The sequence below is a fragment of the Rhea americana genome, unplaced genomic scaffold, assembly GCF_003343005.1.
Source record: "Rhea americana isolate MKP2758 unplaced genomic scaffold, rheAme1 scaffold_256, whole genome shotgun sequence".
NCBI lineage: Eukaryota > Metazoa > Chordata > Aves > Rheiformes > Rheidae > Rhea > Rhea americana.
Window position 1 is genome coordinate 683965 of NW_028186375.1, and position 20580 is coordinate 704544.

At 49.1% G+C, this 20580-nt stretch overlaps 1 protein-coding gene across 2 annotated transcripts in view; it reads left to right on the forward strand.

Moving 5' to 3' along the window:
- The window catches only part of SERTAD2 (SERTA domain containing 2), a 46434-nt gene that overhangs the window by 12366 nt on the left and 13488 nt on the right, over positions 1-20580 (forward strand). Inside the window, exon 1 of one of the 2 annotated variants that reach the window (XM_085307265.1) lies at positions 20384-20560. The exons of the other annotated variant lie outside the window; for it this stretch is intronic. Within the exon in view, the coding sequence (XP_085163391.1) occupies positions 20556-20560 (5 nt within the window). The 5' untranslated portion in view covers positions 20384-20555. Of the gene's footprint in view, positions 1-20383; positions 20561-20580 lie in introns of those variants that run through there. 2 annotated transcript variants of the gene reach the window in all.

The following is a 20580-nucleotide window of genomic DNA, read 5'->3' on the forward strand; positions in this document are numbered from 1 at the left end:
TCCGCAGGGGCCAGGTGTCAGAAGGCAGTGCATGCCTGCACTAGGGTGACCTGAAGAGCCAGAGGGGTGAATGGAGGGTACCAGGATGCTCACGTACCTGGTGCTCAGGAAGGGATATTGCTACAGCTTGAACAGRGAAAGCTCGGATGAGCAAGTGCCAATGTCAAATTATTGCCCAGCTATCCAAACTACCTCTTTCAGAAAGAGGAGCATCAGAAGGAAATGTGCATCTACATGTTCTACAGTCCAGAAATGAAGCCCCAAACTCTCAATTGCTGGTTCAGCCGCTGTGCCAGTTTGCCAGCATGAGGGACACGTGCACATATCTTCTGTCAGTGTGGAAGGCTCCTGTTGACTGCTGGAAAGGATGCTTGGAATGGGACATCTTTAGGCCTCAGCACAGCTCAGCTACCCATGCTCTTAGCCGCTGCCCATCCTTTACTCCCTCGAGAGCAGCAAAGCTATGTGTGGTTTCAGGCCAGCTGCTGCAGCTCCCGCTCTGACCCTAGACGAGCATGAGGCTTGGCTCCTAACAGCCAGGTGTAAACGGCACTGTCAGATCTTCTCTGTGCTGCTTTTGGATGACTTTTGCACCAGCAGAGCTTGGCTTACAAGCCAGAAGTCTGATCAGAATTGTGTAGAAAGCACCAGGAGCCAGGCTACCGTGGCGTGCTTGCCTTGCCTGGGATTCTGCAGGCCGCGGCCGCCTCTGCCACCCAAACAACCCCGCTCGCCTTAAATGTGAGCGCGACAGCCGGAACAGTTGAGAGCACAAYTGCATTTTAAGCTTCAAAAACCTTCCGTGTACTGTTCAGATGTTTTCAGTGTGGTTTTTACTTCCAGGCCTCAGCAGAACTGCCGCCTTGGGGTTGTAATCATTTATTTTCCTAAACATGTTTGCAGATGGTCCTAAGAAGAGCCTACAGGGCACAGTGCCTGCTTGAGGGCTGCGATTCGAGGAAAGTTGTTGGGATCATCTGATAATGCTTCACGTTTTCTGTAATTTAGTGTGTGTGTGTGCGCGTGCACACGAAGGGAGTATTTAAAACTTCCAGACAATAGTTTGCTCGGTGGCAGGGAATGAAACCCCTAATGAATAGTCCATTGTTTACATCCATTTGAGTCTTTCTTTGCTGAATTAGCGCCATGAAACATGGCTTGCAACTCTTGTTGTTTTTAACTCCCCTTTCCTTACCCATCCCCCTTCCCATTCCTTAGGGTTGCTAAATCCTGCTGCTGTCATCTCTACACAAGTTTCCAAACCGTTTTTCTCTCTTGGTTTTCCTCTGCTTAAGCCTCTTGTCCAAACTGGATCATCTTCTGCTTCTTGTTGAGCAAATTTCCCCATTGCTGGCCTCTTGGACTCACACCTCAGCCCTAATTATTTTTATCCAGATGAATGCTGGAGGAAAAACAAACAATAAAAAAAAAAAAAAACCCTCTGTTTCCTGCTGCCATCATCTGGTCTAGATCGTCGTCTTTCCTTTCTTTTTCCCTCCCCACCTCCTTGCTTTGGAGGGCTTCACTTCTCTTCCGGCATCAGTCTAAGGCTGTGTGGTGGTGTTTTCTTTTTTTTTTTTTTTTTTTTTTTTTTTTTTTTTCTCTCTCTTGTTTTGTTTCCTATTTGCCTTCAAGTCCTCTGCCCAACTTGCAGCCCTGTTTCCTTCTCTTTCCAACCTTGATTTGTAGAGAGCTGGAGAAGAGAATTCTTGGCTCTGCTAGAGTAAAACTCATGTAACGGACACAACACCTGATACGAAAATAACTTCATGCAATTAAATCGTCTGCTTTTCCCATTGAAAAAGCTTTCTCTTCCCTTTATTATTTAAACAATAATTTCTCTCATGATATTGTAAGGGACATAGACACTGAGGCTTGCCTGCTTTTCCGGGGGCTCCCAAAAATCGGAACTGGGGAAATTCCCATAATTGGTAGACGGAATGGGATGTTTTGGGAGAGAGTTGTTTTTGTTCTTGTTTTGTTTGGTTTTGGCCACATAAGCAGCGCGCGCATGCCATGTAACACCAACCAACGTGGCGTCAGAGTGCTGCCCTCCCCTCCTTTGGAGGAGTTGCTCTGGCAGAAGTGCCAAGTGACAAGAAAAACAAGGATACCTGGGCCCGTGCCAAAGAGTTCTGCAAGAGGGAGACTTAGCTGTGCAAATGTACTGTGTTGCCACGGAGCTCGTTTTGTTGCTTGTATTGTGTGAGAGAAGAATAATTAAAGAAATATTCCACYTGGTAAATGAATAGAGAATACATTTGCCCCCTATTTACAGGATGCAAACCCTGAAATGTCTGCTAGCAGTGCTGAGCAGGGTACTGTCCGTGTATGGTCAGGTGAGGAAGCAGAATATTCTTTAAGGAACGAATGGGTGGTTGGAAAGCTGTGATATTGGGGAGGAGGAGAAATTCTGATTTGKCTCTATAGTATTGCTCCTTCTTGGTGCTGCTAAGGAAATGGACTTCTGGGGAATTTGTTCTCTAAGCAGCAAAGGTTTCCGCTTCCCATCGCGTGGATGCCTTCGCCTCCTTACTTCCGCCCCGGCCCGCTGAGGAGGCCCTCGGGCGGCGCCGGGAGCCGCGCTGCGTTTCCTCCGTGCGCGGAGGTGAGGTAGCAGGGACTGCGGCAGGGAGGGAGCTGGGGGTGACAGGCACGCGAAATGCAGCTCCACACTGATTCGAGTGTGCTCGAGGTAGCTCTGTAGCCTGATGTTGTGCATTTTAATACATGCAGTTCTGAACTGGAAGGGTTTTTTTTTTTTTTTTTTTTTTTTTTTTTTTTTTTTTTTTTTTTTTTTTTTTTTTTTTTTTTTGGGTTTGTCAAGTTTAATCACCCGGAGAACTTGGGCTATGCATCCTCACTGAATTCATGCTCCTTCTCCTTTCCTTATGGCTTCCCTTTGGGTCACCTTGGGCCTCATCCAAGCTTCACRACTCCTTCATTTGCATCCTTCTCTCACAAAAAACCTACCCATAGCGCCCTAGGACTCTGAAGCAGAGACACTGCGCTTTCCTTTTGGCCTGTTACTTCCCCCTGAAAGCACAGAGCCAATAAATAGGATTCGTTCCTGACTTGCAGTGATTTACTCCTCCCTCTGTCGCTAGATTGCACGTTCCTCACAAAACAAACTTCGGCAGCCTGGAAATAGGTCACCCGCTGGCACCTGCACCCGTTCCCCGGCTGCTGGCGTTGCCTGCCTCRTCTGCGGGCGCGACGTACGGCGAAGCGCCGAGCGCGCTGCAAAGGCTCAGCTAGCAGGAGCGGCGTTGTCGCGCGCGGGGTGCCAGAGCGCCCTGCGCGATACCTGCCCTATGGGCGTTTAGACATGACCGGGAGAACTCTGCTTTTTACTGTAGATGTGTGCACACATATATGTGTGTGTGCATATATATATATATATATATATATATATATTTTTATATATATATATATATATATAAAAAAAATTATTTTTTAAAAACGCAGCTAACTCCATCAGGAGCTGGATTTGCTGCTGCCTGGTTGGGATCACTTATAATGGTATCCTGAGCACCTTTATGCTGGCTTGTTCCAGGGGTGCCCAGAGGTTGGCTCGGTGGCCTGCACAAAACGAGTTGTTGCTCTGGGGTGGCCTCCTAGGGGCCACGCTCCCTCGCTGCTGTCGCAGAGCTCGCCCGGGGCCTTCGCTTGGCCTCTCGGCACTGGTTTTYGTAAAGCTCCTCCTCATACGACCCAACGCAGGGATTTACTCACGAGGTAAAGGCGAGGTTTAAGAGCAGCGGCATCGGGGCCGGACTTCCAGCCTCTGCAAAGAACAGGAATTCCCGTATACGTCCACGGTTACCTTGGGACGCTCCCAGGAGAGCAGCGTGCTTACGTTTTTTCAAACAGGGTTAGCACGGGGTGTGCAGTTGCAGTGACAGTTGTGCAGACGGATCAGGTGCGAAGGGGATGGGCACAACGCAAGCAGCAGCAGCAGGAGAGGGTGGGGTGTGCGAGTGTGTGTCTCTGAGCGTGCAAACATCATTTTCTTGAGACGTGTACTGTCTATTTCTCCTTCCTGGGAACAAATTGTGATAGAAATGCAGAATACGTTCCTTCTGTCTTGGGCTGAGGCAAGAAACAGCCTGGAGAGACGCGTATGAGCCTGCGTGGGGAAAACGTGCTTTGATTAGCCTGGTTGACAGATCCTGTTTCTCCTGCTCGTCGCACGGTTTGCAGCGCTCGGCGTCCGTCTAGGAAACGCCTCCCGAGTTCACCCGCCAGCCTGGCGAGCAGCCTCCGACGGAGCCGCAGTCCCTCCTCCCGCCGGGGCAGCGCGGCGGCCGCGGCCCGGCGCCCCTGCGGCCGGTGCCTCGCCGTGCCGCCCCGGGGCGCGCGGGGCGGCGCTCCTCCAGCAGCCTCGGAGGAGGAGGAGGCGGCGTGCTGAACCCCGGTATCTCGACAACACCCCCTTTTTCTGGAGAGAAATGAGCAGTTTCGATTTCACTCACTAACCTGTTTTTCATTAACCTGTTTTAGTCAGCAAGCCGTGGCATTACTGTGCCCCTTTCTCAAACAGCCTCTCGACAGCCCAAGGAGACGGCGGAGCAAAACTCCAGTCCTCTGCAGAAAATGCTCAAAGAGGCAGTTTTGCCCCAAACGGTAGAGGAGACTGCRGCAAATTAATGCTACAGTAAATGTAAAATATTTGAAATGAGTAGGGTATTAAAGCCCCAAGTAGGGGGTCGGGAAGGGATTGGGCTGAAGTTAATAAGCCTTTTACAACTTTGGACTTAATCTTTTATTCAGTGTTTGTATAACTCAGTTATCTGCTAGTTAATAGCAGTGTTTTTGATACCTCTCCAGCGGCAGTACACTGCAAACCTTCAGCCCTGTTGGGTATTTGTGCTACAGCATATTTAACAGCCATGACAACAATTCAACAATTGTGCAGCAGCCTCCCCTCCCTGTCTGAGTGTTGCAGGCACCAGAGTGTCTCCATTGGAAAACCCCTAAACATACAGTTTCAGCCAAAACTGGTTTAATGATAGTCTACTGAGAGCTTGACAGGCTTAAAAAAAAAAAATAAAGAGAGCAGCACTTTTTTTTTCTCCTTCTCCTCTCWYTYTTTTTTTTTTWAACTTTTGTGGGGGRRAAAAAAAAAGAAGCTGCCACTATAAAATGCAAGGCAAATTTAAAAAATAAGCTGCTTTAAACTGTATAACAGGCCTGGTGAGAGAAAGGCTGGTGCTCTGGAGCGGCTGCAGGGCGCTCTGCAGCGGCTTGTGTGCGGTTTCGGAGGTGAACGTAGCTGGCTGGAAGATAGATGGGTGCCAGATGCAGCCTGACGCGGATTCAGGCAGCTGCTCCGCGGCTCGGTTTCACCGGGCGCGAGCGAGGCCCCTGTGCGCCGACCCCACGGCAGGACCGGCGCAACGACGCTAAGTGATTTTAATCGAGGAGATTAAATGACAGCCAGTCGCTTTCCAGACTTAAAAAGCCCATGTGCTATAAAGCTGTTAATAGCTCTCGCTCTATCCAGGCCCCCTCGTCACATACGTTTACATTGGGAGTGTTCCCCCAAGCTCCCATCGCTCCCCCTGAAATGGGAAGAGGAGGGCAGGTTTGGCCTCACAGTCCTGTTTTTCCATCGTACTTGCATAATATGTTTTTTAACTGCAGCGGGAAGTGTTGGGCCCGCTTCTGTGCATGCTTACGCTGGATTGAAGGGCTCGCGTGCTCCCGTAAAGCACCGGCGTAACTGTTGGAAGGATTAAGGCCGTGGTCCGTAAAGCGAACGGCTCCCTTTTTAATAAAGGACACGTTCCAAAGTCGGGAAGCATTGGTATTTACAGGCTTGGGGAATGTGGTTTTCTTTTAAGTAAACCCAGCGTGCTGTGATGGGTGACAGGATAGAAATGGCGGTGGAGCTGCTGCCCTCGGGTGCCTGCAGCCTTATTTGTGGAGGGACATTAAAGTTTGGGGGATTTGGCTGGGGAAAGGAGAGAATTGTAATCATGTTTATTTGCCGTGCGACCTGGGCTGGCTGCAAATAAAGATCATTTTGGGGGGCTTCCTCGAGTTGGATCTTGGGAACCCTGGCTGTGGCAGTGCTGCCACTTAAAATGCAGGTATCTGTTCTGTGTATTAAAAATAACTTTGTGCATTTCTGATTGCTTTAACAAGCATATCCCTGCCTAGAGGAAGAGGTCTTCTCTTTTGTATTTGGGGGGAAGTATAGGGGAGTTCTTAAACAGCAAAGAAAGAAAAAAAAAATCTCTTCTTTCCTTCCATGCATGTCATCAAATTATTGCCATTACATATTTAACTGCTGGTGTCAAACGACTGTGATCGTTTTGAGTCATTTACTACCCTCGCAGCAAGCAAACRRGACGGCTGTTTTTCAGTGAGTGTGCAAGTGGGACGGGTGCAGGTTGGCTCTGAGTCTCGCCACTTGTTTGTTTGTTAATGGTACCCGTTGGGCTGAGATGCCTTCACTGAGTGCCTCGTGCACGGCTTCAATGAAGCTTTCTATACTGAGAAAGCGTGCCTTAATTTAGCAGGTTAAAGATATCTCTGTTACATCAGTTTGTTCACAGTGGGTTGTGACCTAATCAAGTAGGGATGTAAGCCATTTTGCAAAGAGTAATTACTCAATAACAAAAAATGTCTCTCCTTCCTAATAGCTGTGAGCACGTTGGCTAGCTAGAATCCAGTCTGGTAGCGGCAGGGCAGCCGTCAGGAGGGGGCTTTCCTGGCCAGCTTCTGACCGAAGCCGAGAYGCAGAGCCACGGCCTTCCCGAGGCCCCCTCCGAGACCTTGGCTGCGCCCCTGCACTGAGCGTGCCGTGCTCCAGCGGGCTTGCTTTGACAGTGGTGCTATGACAAAGTCTGGTCCAACGCCTTTGCTGGATGTTTTTGAGAGAAAGAAATGCCTGACCTGCTCTGAAGACTTGCGAAATGGCACTGATTTATTATTATTGTTTTTAGCGGAAGGGGACTGCAATGGTGGCTTTATCACGTGAGTGATCTTCTGCATTGCCTGCTTAGGCCATGGTCAGGAGATGGTGTGAAGTTTAGGGATGTTGGCTCATTAGGTCTTTACTGGGAATAACTTATGACAGTGACCGAGCAATTTTTTGCTTTCAGTGCTTCATTGCTTAGGAGCAGGATTGCCAATCCTGCCACTGAAATGGCTCTCCTGTTTTTCTACTTCACCAAGAGATGTATCATGGAGGTGCATTCTGATTTTTTCCCCCCCTCCTTGGCTTCAAATCTTGCTGAGAGGGAGGTGGAGAGGAAAATCCTCATGAATTAACATTATTTCCCTAGTGGGCTTTGCTGCCATTTTATCTAATTAAACCTGCTGTTTTCCAGATCACATTGTAAGTATTTGCATGAAGGGGCTTTCACTTACCTCCTCAAGTAAATTAAATAACAGCCCTTAGGCTGGGCTGACAGTGTAATGCATTTTCATGTGGGAGATCAACAGCTCCAATACCTTGAGATGGGAAATGTTGAAATGACAGGGAAGCTCTGAGCTTTCGTCTTGAATTAGGGCAACTGGAGTGAGTTAAGGCTACTTTGCAAATGCCTGATAATGACCCCTAAGGCATCCAGTGGGAAGTGAGGGGCACGTGGGAATCTGCAGCAGGGGCCACAGAGAAGAGATCACGTTTTTCAGTTCACTGTGATCCACAGGCTACATGTAAAACGTGCAGAAAAGCTAGGGAGAGCAAGCCTCATTTCAGCAAATTTAAGTGCACATCCCTATTGGAAAGCGTGAAGGGATCTACAAACCAGGAAAGATTGAAAAACACAGACCTAAAGCAAATGAGAGGTACAGGCTCTGCCCTGAGGGCGTTTACAGTGTGATTTTTGTGGATGAAGAAGGCTGGACTCGTCTTGAATGCTCTGGAAGTCAAAGTACATGGGTYTGGCTTTCGTTTCCACAATAAGCTTCTACTAGTCATCCAGTAATTTCCTTGTGCTTCATTCCTTCAATTTGCAAAATGAGGCTGTAGTAGTCTGTCCACTAAAGTGACAGCCTGCTGCTTTCTTTGCCTGATCCGTTACTCCCAAGAAGCATCCAGCCCAGGAACTACCCTCCTCCTAGTGTGTCAGAGTTTCCAGAGCCCTTCGTCGTGTCAGACAGCCCCACGGGATGGTYGGGATGGTCTGGTTCCTTCCCAGTCATGTATGATATACATCAACCCCATCCTGGCTGTGGTCACTCCTCCTTTGACAGTCTTGAGAGCTTCTGAGGAGGAGAACAAAAGACCACAAGAAAATTTCAGTGTATTTCTTGAGTTCCTGAGCAGCCCAGGCTGGCTTGTCCTGGCAGAAAAGAGAGGGTTGATAGGAAAGTAGGGGGAAGAACTCCAGCTCCTCCAACCACTGGGTTTGGACAGGCCTGAGATGGCCCAAAATTCAAGTTTCATTTGGGCTCTGCGTTTGTAGGTGTGGGTAAGTGTGCCAGAGCCAGGGACATGCAAGTAAGCATACTGGCAAGCAGCAAGGCCAAACGGAGTGACCAGTAGCGAGCAAGGAGCAGGAGATGGGGCCCTACAGCGGGCAGGGAATTTAATCTCTGCTCCGGGTTGCTCGTGTTGATCACGGATGGGAGTCAGCAATGTTGGAAGTCTGTGGAGCTGGCGGGTTTCTCTGGTTTGGTGGGGAACCTTGCACACACATTTTGTGTGAATGGAGAAGGGTCTTATGCATCCTCTTTGTTTGCTGTAGCTCTTTTCCAATGTGGTGATGGTAGCCCTATTAGTAATTATATCTATAATGTTGAAGCACCTTCCAGCTTTTGCTCTTAATTCTTCCTTCCTGGTATCATTGCTTGGGGTTTAAGGAAGTCAAGCAGATCACCAAGATCTGCTTCAAGGAGTCTGCAATGACTCATTTTTGTCTGGAGACTTTTGCTAATGAAATACAGTTGACTTGTTTTTCTTTCTTCTGAAAATCAAGATTTTCATTCCATCAAAACATAATTCCAGGTTGAAGGTGGGGAAAGAGAGTTAGAAAAGTTAGTGTGATGGGAATGTAAACACTTTTTAACTTACGTGTTAAAGCATCTTGGCTCTTCTGAGTAGCTGTAGAACTACTTTGTAATGCATTTCTGCATCTGAGATGTATTTTGAATGCCAATGAGATAATGAGATTTATCAAATAAAGAGCCTGTCTTTCACTTTGTTCAAGCTTGGCCTCACGCCTCAAATACATGGAGTTTAGCTCAGAAGCAGCTTGTGATTTGTATCGCAAAACCACCACGTGTAACTCATGATGGATAGTAGCCATGGGAGGCAAGAGGTTTATAGATGAGACGTGATAAAGGCTTTAGCTAGTGTTTGTGCTTGGTCAAAGTCACTGCAACAGGACAAGTGAATGATGACTACTGGGTTACTGTGGGAGAGGCTGATCAAGTGTTTGCCTTTATAAATCATATGATTTAATGGGTCAGTCTTATTTTGTAGGATGAGCATGCGTGATATTTATGATGTAAGACACCTAAGTGTTTTAATGCATTAGGTGAGGTGATTCAGGATTGATGCAGCTACTTCAGTGATCCTGTACTATACATCCTATTATTATTATTCGCTCCCTGTAGATGTTAGAAAGCTTTCTAACAACTCGTGGTATCTCTCATCCCGTTCTTTTTTTCTGATTTTTAAAATTATTATTATTATTCATCAGATTCCTGCTGTACACAACCCCCAAGCAGGTGGGAGGGTGAGTTGGTGGGAGATGACTTGGCTTTGTTGGAACTTCACTTAATGCAGGGTGGGGGCAGAGAAAATGAAGCTAAATTACGCAGATCCTGAAGGCACAGCGAGTGTGCTACATCACTTGTGAGCATGACTAGAACTGAAAATGAATCACAGCCTTGTTAGACACTGTATGTGTCAGTGCATGTGGGCAGAAATATCATTGAGGGAGAGAGAGAAAGAGCGAGCGAGAGGGAGACTACATCTTCTGAAGCATGCTGGTCCCACTGAAATGGTTGTAGTATTTCATTTAATGAGTGAGAACCAGGAAACAGTGGGGCACCTTCTGTTTGGTTTTTCTTCCTTTCTGAAAATTCGGGAGGAGTCTGGACCCGTCAGCAGTGTCGTCTAACCAAGTCCTTTTGAAATCAGAAAAGGCTATAATGGCAGGTTCAGGTTCGAACCTACTTTTACTGACTTTGTAATACAACCGTGAAGACTTACTCTGGGCTGCGTTTGAATGTGGAGTTGCTTCAGTCTGCATGTTCATTTTGCGTTATGAAACAAATTTGRTTTGGTTTTCCCATAAACTTCTGGTGCACGCCAAGCTGGTTTACATATTCCAGTTGCAAAAACCCAGTCTGGATCTGAATCCTCAGTTCTTGCAGCTGCATAATTTGAACAGGGCTTATTTCTAAAATGAAATTTCGCTTTAGAAGGGAGGTTTTAAGGTGATCGAATCATTCAGGTGTTTGACAGAAAGATGCTCGAATCAAGTGACCTCTAAGACCTGGTACTTACGTGTTCTTACTCCAGAAGACACTAGTCACAACTTCTAGAGATGTTCATAAAGAAGCTATAGGAACAGTCTCTTCCTGTTTCTTACAAACTAAAGTGTCTGGGGAGTGAAAATAGGGATGGCAGAACCTGGCCTGAGCCTGCAATGTGCTTGTTCTGGAGTTGCACTCCCCTACAGAGGGGTCAATCCCACCTTTCCAGGAGTGACTGCAGGGTGAGTTTCCATGGGGCAAAGTGGGCTGCTTTCTTGAAGCCTGACACCACCTATGTTCAGCCTAAACTGGAAGCTGTGATAGGACTGAGATGTACTCCCAAATGCCAGCTAATGGAAGAGTTAGACTGTTGACAGCACCAGACCACAAAYGCAAACCTTAAGGAATTTTTTTTAAAAAAAGTACAGATTGTTAAGGCTGGTTTTCCCAAATGCCCTGTTACGAGAATATAGAGCTATTTGTGCAGGTATTGTGGGCAGTGTAGGCTAGACAGACTCCTGTGAAAACAGCTCTAGACTGTATTTCACAGCCTGAAGTTTAACCTGAACAAACTCTTGTTGTGTTTGGGGTTTTTCTTTACCTCCTCGTTCTAATGTTCCTGTAGTTTCTCATCCATCAAGAGCTGGTATGTCTTAAGTTTCTTGCTTGTTAATTGTAGGCTTATTTTCTCTTCCAAGCTGGTCTTTGCTTCTTTTGTTCCCAGACTGCTTTCCAGTATCTCCAAAAGCCTTTTATCCTTGTCACCCTTCAGCCTAAATCCGTACTAGATAGGATTTCTTCCTCGAGCGTGTCAAAGCACCTTGTCTTGAGGAGAGCAAGCCGTAGCCTCTTCTCACTTTCTCCTGCCTGAAAAGGCTTGAGCACATTCAGCTCCAACCAGCTCTGCTCACAGCTCAGCTCAGCTCTCCCACGTAGCYAGCCGCTTTTGCTGTTTTCCCACCAAGAGGATGAGCTGCAGGCTGGGTGGAGAAGGAGGGTGGCAGAATGGCATCAGTGGGGATGTGCTTGCTCCCATCTGTCTAACCTGCACAGCGAAGCAGGAGTAGCCCGCGAGCCCCGGCAGATTGATCTGAATCGTAAAAACTCCAGAAATCCTGGGGTCACGGTAGAAAATGTTTCCTTCGGAGAGGGCAGTCTATGCTTCCTGTGCGTTGTCAGCTGCGGCATTTGTCTTTCTGCAGGTTYGGATCCCCGTACCGGGCTGTTCTGCATGTGGGAAGGCTGTGAGAAGAAGGAGAYGAGTAGTCTTTGCAGGCAGTATTTGCAAGCATTGCCCCATAACTTCATGTATAATTTAAAAGCAGACAGTTCTAGATAGTAGCCTGAAGTATTTTTTTTTTTAAGTGCCTAGAGATGTGTGGTTTCTCCTTTATCCCCCTCCCCGCAGACCAGGTGCTCTGTACTTGCTGAACATTAAGTGGTTTCTGAGCATTAAGAAGGCTATAAACCGCCTCAAGCTGAGCACACAACAGTGCAAACCCCCCCCCCCCAAAAAAAAAGTAAAATTCGAGTCCCCTGGTCAGCATGTGGCACCCCTAGAGTGCGTCTAGTTATTCGTGGGAATAGCTTCAGATTTTCTAATTCTTTGGCGCGACTGTTTTGGGAGAAAGGCAAGCAAGGGAGGCACGCTTGCAGCAAGAAAACGTTTAATTACTTAGAAAGAGCAAGAACATGTTCTGAAAAGTAAAGATTTTAGACTTAACGTGCATGGAACAAAAGGCCGTTGTGAGCTATGTGCAAGAGTTGCTGAGAGTTTGTATTCTGCCTTTTTTTTTTTTCTGTGGGAGTTATTTCCTGTTGTTGACTAGAGTTCTTTATTTAGAACCACCTAGCTACTGAATGACGGCTAGCTCGCAAGAAGAAAAAGTGTGATTAAAACTTGTTAAGGCTTACTTYAAGATCTCCCTGCTTCCATTTATTTAGGGTGAATCTTTGCTAAACCAAAAAAATAAATAAAGAAGGCTTTTTTCCCCCATTGTTTTGCCCACATCAGCTGTGACAGCTAGCAGAAACACGTTGGGAGTCTGAGGTCTTTCACCTGAACATCTCATGGAAGAGAGTGTTTTCCTAACTGACGTGGTTTAGTTTCATGTTGTTCTAGTTTTAAATCCAAAACAAACCAAAACAAACGCGGGGCTCCCGCTCTCGCTGGTAGCAGCAACGCGCTGGCGTTCCCGGGGGCAGCTTTTCCTATGAACCGCACAGCCAGGGCAGGAGAGCCGCGCGTGGGCTTTCTCAGCTGCCCGGGTGACAAAAGGTTGCCCCTGGGGAGCAGGGCCAGCAAAGACAGGTTTCTGGCTACTGCCTCGCATGGCAATAGTGTGTGTGTGTAGGTGTAGGCATACAAAGACAGTATCTGGGGTTTATTCTGCCTTTTTGGCTTAGTAGGAATCGCACGAGCAATGTCCCCTGCGTGTGGATGATTAGCCCGTCCACTGGGGCACGAGCTAGGACATGGGCGATGTTGCCTCAGTGCTCTGGGCAGCCCCTGGCTGGGAGTCTGCCCCAGGAGGTGGCTACAAATACGCCAGAGCCTTCGGTGAAGTACCGGGTGGCTGGCCCCTCTTGCGGGCAGGTTGTGGAACAGATGCAGGTCGTGGCCAGATGCATCTTTCCTTCTACCAGTACAAATGCTAAGAGCCGGGAAGATGGCACTCTGCAGGCAGGTGGATGTCTTTATAGGAGAGGGGTTTGGGAGCTTTCTTACCATCCTTTTGTGGTAGGAAAGTCCATGGCTGAGAGAAGAAGCAGGGATGGCTTCTGTGATTTACCTCGTGGTGTTTTCTTCTCCAGCTGCTATCCAGAGGTGAAACTGGAGAACTCGCCAGACCGGGCAGCAGCACCGCTGATGGGGATGCAGCTCTTCCCCCTCGTTTGCTGRGTCTGCTCCTTGCCCTTGGCCTTCCCCTCTCTGCATCCCATCTTGCCTCAACTTTGCTCCTCTGCTACCACGGCTAAAGTATGAAAAAGGGAGCAGTACTACTGTTTAGGAGAGCTGCTTGTGCCTGACTCCGAGTGCAACCAGGCTCAGGGAGCAGCGTGCCGCCGGCAGCATCTGCCTCCTGGCTGCGCACCACCCTGCCCGCAACGTAGCSCCTCTCCTTGCTGCGAACGCTGCCCTGCGCTGGGATAGAGAGACGGCGGTGACCAGACAGAGGGGCTGCCCCCGTCCTTGTGGTAGATCCAAAATCCTGGGTGGGTTTGCAGTGCTTTAGTGTTTCATGTATCCTCTGGAATACTACTTAGGGGGAAACTCTTTTAGCCTTTGGCTAACGGTCGCTAAAAATGAAGAGGTGCCTTTAGAGTGAGAGCATAAAAAAGGCGAACCTAAATTAATTGGTACAGTTCCCTTTTTCTTTCATAAGTTAGAGTGTATTTTCTGACCGTTGCAGGGGTGGTTTTAGGTAGAGCTGAAAAAAGCACACTTCACCCATGGTGTGTTTACCTGCATGTGCAGTACGGGCTTTTGCTGACTCTTAGCTGTGCTAGTGAGGGAATGTGGAGAGGGAGAATGAATCATTACCACAGGCACAGTCAGTAAAAGCATCTGATGTACTCATTCACTCTTTTTTTAATCTCTTTTTTGCACATCATTTAAGAAATTGCATGTTTTTRTAAGGGTTAAAATTGAAAGACTTGTACATTCACTGCATTGACTCAATGAGTTCAGTTCTATATGGTCTTCATTTATTTGTAGTGGAACAGAACGGCAGTGGGAGTTTATGCTACATTTGATGTTCTTGTGCTAGTTTTTTTGCCAGCTACTTTTTTTTTTCTCTTCTAAATTTGGTCCTGCAGATTCAACTTCTGTTTTTTGGGTTTTTTTTTTTCCTTTTAAAGGAGAAGTTGTGTGGGTCACTCACTGTTTGCTTAAAATTAGACCCTCAGAAAACTAACTATGTCCAAAAGGGGTACAGAATAACATGGGCAGTAAGAAATTTTGCACTTATGGCAGTTGGAGGAAGAATTCATCATTGCAAATTTGGACTATTATTAAAATGCCTGTATTGCACTCGGTAAGCATTGCTTGAATCTAGTGGCTCTAAGGAGTTGCAGAATCTAGTCTTAAACAAAATGCTTGTTTAAACAAGCCTCAAAAACATTGTAAAAGCTTCACGCAGTATTCCGGTGCTATTCCTGTCAGTAGAAGCAGCTAGAGATGGGTGCGTTCTTTTGAGTGTTGATGTAAAAACTCATGTTTTTCCTGGTAATGCACCTGAGCATGAACATATTGGACTCCAGCAACACAGCTTTGAGTGCTCCATAACATTTTTAAGTGCTCTATAACAGCCCACTCAGCACTATAGCCACAAAACCATTTTGGCTGTGCCATCCCAGCCTCAAACATGTTGACACTGTTGTACCACTCTTTAACCTGACAAATCTGAGCGGGAGCATCCACCTCTATAACCTGCTAGTCGAATCCTGCTGGTGGCCCCCTTGGACCTGCCAAGCCTTTGGCATTTCAGCAGCTTGAGCAGGGCTAAGCATATGACAACTTGCCGGTACAGTCAAGCCCCTTCCAGATTTCAAACGTGCTTCAAAACAGTGCAGAGTGCATCTACGCTCCAGAAGTGTGAAAGTGCATTTAGAGTCCACTGGGGTAGCTCTGTTTCAGAAAAGGGCTCTGATGTGAGCAGCGTGCGTGATAAACTAGATTACTAGAGTGACTCTGCTTTGGCRAGCTGGGAGCAGGTGGCCCATGGGCATAAGGGAGGTGCCGATGACCTCTGCGCCGTGCGTGTGTGCGGCTCTCGTGTTTGATAGCCCGGTATTAAGATTTCAGGGATCGTTGTTGTTGAGGTTGTGCACAGGGCTAGWGGGCGGCCTAAGTCTTCTGGCTTGATTGCGGTGGCATCTGCTTGCACCAGTCAGTGCTTAATTAGGCCTGAAGACTGACCAGTCTCTGTATTTTTTTTCCTCTGTGTTTTTCCCCCATCGTTTCTGTGGTTTTTCTTTAATAAAAGTATTCCCTCCTCAGCTGTGAAGCAGAGCCTTCAGTTCTACCTGCCGACTTGTTCCTCTTAATACACTGACTCCAGCATTAGAGGAATATCAGCAAAGCCTCTCTTGAAAAAGTAACCGAGTGTGCTGGAAAAGAATGACTTGTGCTCTTGACAGAGGCCACAGAATGAGCCCTAAAAGGGGGGAGGGGGAAAGTAAATGCATCATTTCACAGCCCAGAACTGCACAAAACTTAGCTGAATGAAAAGGGCAATCCAGTGTACCTTGAAAAGCAGGGGAGCCTTTAGAGTGGGAGACTGCGACTGCTTTAGGAGCCTGTGTGCAGTACAGAGCGCGTTGGTGCAAACAGTCCGGCCTGCGTTAGAAATGAAGTACACCTTGCAGGCGAGACAGCCTGAACGGGATTCGGGAAGGAACAAGGATGCTTATGAAAAGGCTAAAGGGTGTGAGGGGATGTATGGTGATAGGAGGCAGCGAGACCGCCTGTCAGAGGACGGCGTGTTTTGGTCTGAGCGAGGAGGAGGCAGGCTGGCAGTCTCGGGAGGACTGGGAGTGCACCAGGAATTGCAGAGGGAGGGAGCCATCCCCGTGAGTGAGGAATGCAGCAAAACCTCCTCTGACTAAGCCAGCTAATGCATATTGCATTTTTCTGTCTTTCCTGATAATCCTGTTCCATAATATTTCCTTAATAATTTAATATGTGAAGAGTAGTGCTTTTGAAAAGCACCTAAATCACCAAGTTTCATTTTCGGATGAAACCTTGCCACCCTTGTCCTTGGCACTGGCAAGTTGTGCCAGGTATGACTATTGGAATATTTAGCTTGGAGGTTTTGAGTGAAGTTTTTTTTTTTTTTAATAATAATAATTATTATTATTATTTAATGAATTTACCATATGGCGCAAATCTCGGCACTGCCAAGAAACACCTTTCTATTCCTAGATTTTGTGGGCCTGACCCTGCATTACTGAAGCCAAAAGCAGTATTTGGGAACAGACTTTGGCATCAAAGTCTGCAGAAATGCTTAAAATAAGTATATGAAAGAGATTAGTTGCACTTAGAATATTGATTCACGAGCTCCATGCTTTTTGCATCTCTGTTCATTTTACCCAAGGAAGATCAACTGCCCAGTTGGACATATAATATATGATACTGCATTAGAACTAAGGCTGCATTTGCTCATACTCATTAATTAAACTGATTTCTCGAGTTTTTTTTTCCTAGAGAACTAACAGAGAATGATAATAAAGTATATTATGCATTCTAGGGAACAGTGTTTCTCCTACTGCCACAAAAACATTAAAGGAGAAAAATGTGAAMTAAAGCAGAAAACTTAAATTAAAAAAAGGCTAAAATTGGTGTGTGAAGGGAGAGCATTCCTTCTGTTTTAACTGAGGCTTCTGGGCCTGGGATGTGTGTGGCAGCCTCATTATGGTGGAATAGTTGCACCAACAAAAAAAAAAAGGGAAAAAAAAAGAAAACCAATTGAAATCTAAAGCAAAGCAGCCCAGCTTCCACAGTTGCAGCTTCCCCTGCTAACCTACAGGTACAGACTGCACTAATCCATCACCCCAATTTTGTGTTGAAGCTTTTTATTTATTTGTGGCCAGGCCTCACTTGAGAAAATGGCTGGTGTTTCATGCTTTGCAGCATCTGCTGCCTGCCAGCCCTGACGGGTCTAGGGGCCGCTCTTCAGCCTTGCTCCCCGCTGCTCCAGGGCTGCTGCCGTTGCGTCCTCACCGCCCGGCGCCCGAAGGCGAATGCAGACACTTGCGGTGGCCCGAGGTCCGGTGGCCTTTCCTCAAGGTGCCTTCRCTTGTAGGGTGCTCACATCTCACCGGTGAGACCTGCCCTGCTCGGTGGGGAGCACTGCCCCCGCGGACCTGCTCTCCCTGCCTGTAGGCAGGCCCTTAGCTTGGCTTCTCCCAGGTTATCTGTGCKGACGGGGTTTTTATTTGCGAAAAGTTGCCAGCTCTGTAGGCACCGTTAGCCGCTTGTCTGTCAACTGCTGCATGCGCTAAAGGAAAAACATTAGGAGGGAAAATGAAGATGTTTTGTTCCTACGGTGTACCCGGTGAAATCTCACAGTATTGATGTGTACTGCAATTAAAAGGAAAAAGGCCAAGGATGCAATTAGAAACATAGGGAGCATTTCACTGCTTCTATTAGGAAAAAAAGTGAAAGATGCCGACACGCCGGCACGGTGAAGGTTGCCGTTGTTGCCTAATTAGCACACATGTCGATATCCAGAGATTACCTGGCAATCTGGGATATTTCTAATGAATTGCTCTCAGAAGCTGTCTGTGTGCTCCCCTTCCCCCAATATTTCTATTCTTTGACTGCTTTTTGTTAATTATTTAATATAGGGGCGTTTTTGAGTATGGCAGAGGCAAGCTTTGACCATCTCTGCTCAGTGACAGTAGGGCAGGGCTGAGCGTGGAGTGTGGATGCGACCTACGTCGGGTCAGCTCCCCCGCAGAAAAATGCAGGTCAGTTCCTTYGCTTCTAGTGTATCACCTTCACGTTTTAGCAGACAGGCTGTTTTACGGCCTGCGTGAAAGCTAGGGCTGCGCGATCACATCTGCACCGATGCCTCCCGGGGAGGAGACCTCGCGTGCACCGATCCGAAACGCGATGCGTTTGGGGTGACTCCGCCTGGCAGAGGCGCACAGGCGTTTCCCTGCCCCGCCGCTTCCGGGAGCCTCTGCCGACGCGCGTCCTTGTGCCGCCTTCCAGGGCTCGCTTGCGGGCTGCTTCCCCGCTTAACCAGCCGCGTTCGGGCCTTGTGGGCCCCTTCTGGTCAGACTGSCCTTGGAGCCGCAGCGCTGACTTTCCTAGCCCAAAAGCTCGCRTTAAATCACAGGCGAGGCGAGGCGAGAAGCGGCCAGCGGCGGGATTGTTTGCCCGGTGCGGTGTGACCTCGTGCTGAGGCGACGGTGCTCTGCGGCGTTTAAAGCGGGGGTAGGAGCTCCCCTCGYGCTGACCTGCACCGTGACCTGTGCCCGGTCGACAGCGGTTCTGAGTATGGAGGCAGGTTGTGTTGGCCGTGTTAGAAGGAACAGTCTGAGTTACTCCTGCCAGGAAAGGCCCCGGGGAGTTACAGTAGGAAGCTGAAGGGCTGTGAGTTTTCTTTTAGGCTAGTGTAAAACTGGAGCAGCCTAAAAGAGTCGGTAGCATTAGACTGGCTCCAAACTGATACGTCAGGGCTCAGGCCTTCTACTGCGGAGCGTACAACGGGAAGACTGCGGCCTTGGGTGGGAGAAGGAAGCCCAGCTGCTTACTTAGCGAGCGTCGGTGGCTCTGCCCGCAGCGCTGGCGGCAGCGYGCGCGCACCCGAGCGCACGGGCCGTGAGCTTGCTGTGGACTTTGAGCTGCAGAGCGCAGGCCTCGCGGGGCCGGGTGCGCCCGCAGCAGAGATACTGAGCGCCACGTTCTGCCGCCTTACAAACCCGGAGCGACCCAGCTTGCAGCRAACATTTCCAGCCTTGTAACGAACTGTTTGGCCTAATGCAGTTGCTCTAAAATAACACGTATGCAGCTCGTGTCGGACTTGCTCGCCCTCTTYGCGTGACAGGAGCCCTGCGCTGGGTGCCGGAGGGGTGAGACTCGCTAGCCGCGTGCGTTGCAGCCTTCGTGCCTGAAGCACGCTGGGCAAACGCGCGTTTCAGACGGCGAGCCGGCTAGCGAGGCTTTACAGCGCCGTGACTGAGGAAGGCTTCATTCTGCTCGCAGCTGTGCTGGGGTGAACTCGGAGGCGTCCCCGGAGCTGTCCTGCTTTGGTACCAGTGTGAGGGACAGCAGAATGTGACCCCCAAGTTAGGCGGATAAGGCATGCACGCACGCAGCTGTAAATGTGAAAATATTCTGCAGGGCTTTTGAGAATGCCAAAGCCCGCCAGACACATACCCGCTCTGTTCAGGCCCTCAAGAAAACGAAGATTTTTCTTTTATGTAGGTATTTTTTTTTAATGATTACTATAATTTTGAGAAGAGACTTGTTTCCCTGAGCAGGAGGACCGTTTCAGTACCCTTATCTGCTGGAAAGTATCCAGCCAGAGGAAATTCTACTTTTAATTTTTGCCGACTTCCGTCAAATTCACTTGTCAAAATTCAATACGTGGTTCGTGAATTGGTTTGCAAACCGGCCCAGGGCTCCCTTTGCATCACGGTCGGGGGCGCTTAGGGGCAAGCTCTGAGGAGGCCACCGCCGGGGCCAGGTCCCCGCGCTTGGGGGTCTCCTCGTCCTTCCTCCTGTGTTAATGGCTTCAGCACAGGATCAGCCGCAGTTCCAGCCTGGGTGTTTAAAACTCCGGTTGTATGGGGSCTTTACAATTATAATTAAAAAGCAAAAAACAAATATTAAGTCCTCACTGAATTTCCTCCTGCTTTGGCAGAGTCGCTGTGCTAATTGTTTCTTACTTTGTAGGTTTTGGATGGATACAGTTTCCAGCAGGCAGTAGCTCTTCCCCTGAAAGTATCGTTCTTTCCCTTTTCAGCATCCTAGGGGGAAGCGGAGCCCGCCTCGTCCCAGGGCTGGCCGCACACGGCCGCCGAGCGGTTTGAGCGTGGGGCACGGGCGGCGCTGGCCCGGCCGGCGGCGCTGAGCCCCGGCGGCGCCGGGAGCCGAGGCTGCTGCCGCGGCCCTTGGGGCGCCCGCCGGGGCCGCGCTCCGTCCCCGCAGGCCACTCGCGGCGCCGGGAGCGCGCTCCTCAGGTAGCCCCGGGCAGGAGGAGGAGGAGSAGCAGCAGCAGCGGGGGGGAAGGCCGCGGCCGAGGCGGGGCTTTGACGCGGCCGGAGGGCGAGGAGCTCGCCGGAGCCGCCCCTGTCGTCAGCGCCGGCGGCAAGTGCTGGAGCCGGGCTGCTCCCCGCGCCTCCGCCCCCGCCCTCCTCGGCCGCCTCCTCCTCCTCCTCTATCCTCCTCCTCTATCCTCCTCCTCCATTGTATAATGCTGCGTGATCGCAGCCGCCGGGGCAGAGCGGAGGCTTAAATCCTCACGCCGCCTGCGCCTGCCTCCTCCTCCTCCTGCTGCTCCTCTCGCAGCCCCTCCCAGCGCGCCGGGGCAGCGACATATGGAGCTGCTGTAGGGCGAGAGTTGGCGGTCGCCGGCACCGGGCTCCGGTGGAGCCGCATGCGGTGAGTGGGGCGCCGGGCCG